Source organism: Mastomys coucha, unplaced genomic scaffold (genome assembly GCF_008632895.1).
Source record: "Mastomys coucha isolate ucsf_1 unplaced genomic scaffold, UCSF_Mcou_1 pScaffold23, whole genome shotgun sequence".
NCBI classification, from domain to species: Eukaryota; Metazoa; Chordata; class Mammalia; order Rodentia; family Muridae; genus Mastomys; species Mastomys coucha.
In genome coordinates this window covers 32,692,512-32,696,569 of record NW_022196906.1, presented here as the reverse complement: position 1 = coordinate 32,696,569, position 4,058 = coordinate 32,692,512, and the positions used below count along the sequence as shown (strand labels likewise).

At 32.7% G+C, this 4,058-nt stretch overlaps 1 protein-coding gene across 1 annotated transcript; it reads right to left on the bottom strand.

The window, feature by feature from the left end:
* Positions 1-248: 248 nt before the first annotated feature.
* LOC116072203 (olfactory receptor 145-like) lies at positions 249-1,187 on the bottom strand. Its single transcript, XM_031343524.1, has one exon. It carries the CDS (start codon positions 1,179-1,181, stop codon positions 249-251), a length of 933 nt encoding a protein of 310 aa, XP_031199384.1. The 5' UTR covers positions 1,182-1,187.
* Positions 1,188-4,058: the final 2,871 nt, after the last annotated feature.

Below are 4,058 nucleotides of genomic sequence, written 5' to 3'. Positions count from 1 at the left end.
TGGTGTTCCACAAAGACATGTTGGCAACACAGGATTGTTTTTAAAGATGGAAAAGTATTCTTTATATTATAGGATAACATATAGTGATAATTAGTAAAGCATAAATTAAGATGTAAACAATATAACTTCCAACTACAAACACATAGCAGAAAGACATATGATTAAAAAAAGCTACACTGACAAAGAACTACTCACTGAGAATTTCTTTGTTGTTTAACTGCAGAAAAAAAAATTAAATTGAATTTTGATCAATACATTCTCCTACTCAGGGTTTTCCTCAAGGCAACTTTAACATCTTTGTTCCTAAAGCTGTAGATTAAAGGATTCATCATGGGAACCATAATAGTATAAAAGATGGAAGAAATTTTTCCCTCATCCATAGACCCAGCTGAGGAAGGCTGAAGATACATAAATGTGCTTGATCCAAAAAACAGAGAAACAGCAAATATATGAGAACTGCAGGTACTAAAGGCTTTGTATCTGCTCTCTGTGGATCTCACTTGGAATATGTTGCGAAGAATGAAGACATAAGAAGTAAGAATGATGGTTGTAGGAACAATAATATCCTTTCCTGCTACAACAAACAGCTCTATTTCATTGACATAAGTGCTGGTACAGGAGAGCTGCAGTAAAGGGAGGATGTCACAGAAATAGTGATTGATGGTATTCCCATCACAAAAGGTCAGTTGAAGCATGCAACCAGTGTGAATCATGGCACCCAAAAGTCCCATCAAATATGAACCAAGTATAAGATAGACACACACCCTAGGGGACATAACAGTGGTATACAAGAGTGGATTACAGATAGCCACATAGCGATCATAGGCCATTGATGTTAGTACATAATATTCAGATATTGCAAAAAAGCAGAAGAAGTAGAGCTGGGTCATGCATCCCGTATAGGAGATAACATTCTTCCTTAGTATGAAGTTCATCAGCATTTTTGGTGTAATCACTGAAGAATAACAGAGGTCTATGAGGGACAAGTTAAAAAGAAAAAAGTACATAGGGGTGTGAAGGTGAGAGTTCAGTGCAATTAGAATGACCAAAGCCAAATTTCCTAATGTGGTCACCATATATATTATTAGAAAAAGTAAGAAGAGGGGTATTTGGAGTTTAGGTTCTTCTGTTATCCCCAAGAGAATGAATTCCAACACCAAAGAGCCATTTGCCACAGCCATTCTTCCCCAGGAAAATCTGGAGAGACAAAAATATGCAAACTTACAAGAGAAAGCACAACTGACAAAAATCTATGATAATCTTGAGAAATGTACTGGCACTACACAGATCAACTTAAAAACAGTGTACCCACCTTTGGTATTACCATAATGTAAAGTTGTATTCTTTCTGTACTAAATTTAGTAAATATAGTGTTTGCATCTAACTTTAGCACTTGACAGGCATAGGCAGATAGACTTCCATATATTAGATCAGTCTGGTAAACAGAGTTATAAAGTGATACCCCCTCCTCTACACACACACACACACACACACACACACACACACACACAATCACATAGTATCACAAATAGTCTACACAACTGAGTTAGGTACTGTCATTTTAATACAACTGTTAGAAAAATCAAGAGAAAAAAGTAAAATGGAATGGAATAAGACAGACTTGTTCATTTCTCTTTTCAACTTTTGTTTATTTATCTACTTCAGATAAAGAGGGAAAGTTTAGGAAACTAGTATTGACTTCAGGTTTCACTCTGTGGAGTAGAAATCATGAGCATTGTTTCCATACAAATGAACCAGAATCTATGACTATTTTATGTATGTCATAAAGAAGTATGTTACCAAGGAAAACAGTGCAACTTAAAGTTCTCCTGGCTCTCTGAATAGTGCCAATTTATTTTTTGAATTTCTCTTGAATCATAAGATTGCACAAAGAGAGAAATGGATCCTCAGACTAGTCTCAACCTGAAGCTACTGTGTAAAACAAAAGGAAACACACTCCGGGAGAAACCCTGCATAATCTTCCCTCCATGGGAAGTTTGAAATGGTTATATTCATGTGAGGAGAAAGAAGGATGCTGGTTGCTGGAGTAGAAAATTAAAACAGGTGACATTTGGCCAAGTGGAAGAATGTACAATTATGCAACAAGAATAGATTCTTGATTTCAAGCATTCAGCAATGATAAACAAATTAACAGTGCTCTATTTTTTACCTGTTTGCTTAAAAATTGTTTTATATTTATATACATCCATAAAACCATATAAACATATATGAAAGGCTTACGTGAATTAGCTCCATTATTTCAACAATGCATATCTTGATCAAAACAAAAATTATGTGATAGATATGCTACTTGAACATTAGTAGTAACACAACAAAATAACATGTAAATAAATAAAAATTGAAATATTAGTATGAATAGATTTAAAAACTTACCTTACTTAGCAGAAAAAAAAGTGTGGTTTCATTGTCATTATTACTTACTTTTCTTGTCTTAGAAATTCAATTCCAGTTTCCAAGTATTTGCTTTAATTCTATTAAAGTGATTAACAGTTATTTTCAGGCATTTTCCTTATACCTTTCTGAATTATTACCCATTAGTTGTAATAATACTTCTTAAACCAGTAAAATATGAGAAAAACAAGTCAATTTTCTTTTATCATATTTGTCACTTGAAAGTCCAGTTTCTTATTAGTTTAATTTCCTAATGCAATCAGAATATGCCAGAAGCTTTCTTAGATACTGCGAAGAGACTAAAGATACCTATAAAAAGGCACTAACACAATTGCTTGTATATGGTAGACCATGAAGTATCCTAAGTGCCTCAGAGATTCAACCAATGCCTGCCCTGGTCTTTGGGGATTGTATATCCTTAGTACTTGAGCCAAAATTGAACGCCCATTTCCTAATTACCTTCTTCAGGGATAGCCACTGTTTTTTCTTAGATTTTTTTCTACAGTTCCAATTCTTTTATTTTATAAAAATTGTTCTTAGAGCATAGTAATATTTCAACTGTAATCTCCCCTGATAAATCTCTCAAATCACTTTTAATTTGTGTTAATTTGTTTGCTGAACTGGACATGGATACTAAGAACTTATATTTTTTTCTAGAGTTCAAACATAAAAGTACTTTCCCCAGCCATCTAAAGCTAATTTTACATGTTGAATATGTTCTGATTTCAACATTTCTTGAAATTACCACTTAAATATCAAACTTTCTTTGCCTTTAAACATAATATTTCAATACATGTCATCAATTTTTATATATTTTATTGAAAAATTTGAAAGTAAATGGATTGGGGAATTGGAAATTGATGGAGAGGGGTAGTTAACAATTCTTTAACCAGGTTCTACTTATTATAAAACAGGCATGGTAAATAAAATATACACTTCATCGGGTATTTGTGGTGAATAATTTTGGAAAGGAAAAGTAAAATGTAAAAAGCAATGCCCTGCAAATCAGAAATAGTGAACCTGGCTACAGTGTTACCAGTACTCATTGATTTATGACAAGTGTTTGTCTAAATTAATTCACCATGAATTGAAAATAAAATAAATTAAATGTGCATAAATTAAATGTGTAGGCTAGCTTATTTGGGGTTTTGCAATTACTAGACTCAGAACAGCATGCTGAAATGTGCAAACTTTGGTTTTTCATTATGACTAATCATAATTATCTGGAGTAGATAATATATTTTTAGTATAGCTTTTGTGAGATTAATTTGGACATATGTTTGTAATATAGTTTCAGTTTCAGAAGAAATGATAATTGGTATATTCTGACTAACTTGTGACCTTGATTTACATTTTTTTAAAACTTGAATATTCCTATGTTACTTAGGGATTGTGTGTTCTTTCAATATATTAACATATTCAGTAAAATCTCTTAAAACTTACACCAGGCCAGGAGAATTCATAGGTTCCTGTAGCATCAGCAAGCAGATTTTTTAAAAATTCATTTATTTATTTACTTATTTAATGAATACACTGTAGTTATCTCTAGACACACCAGAAGAGGGCATCAGATCCCATTACAGACAGATGGTTATGAGATCAGTTGAGTTATCTCTCCAGCTTTGCACGTAGGTTTTTTTTTTTTT

What these genes read in the sequence shown, in the direction of transcription:
- LOC116072203 (XM_031343524.1), bottom strand. Translation starts at nt 1,181, where the DNA reads ATGGCTGTGGCAAATGGCTCTTTGGTGTTGGAATTCATTCTCTTGGGG.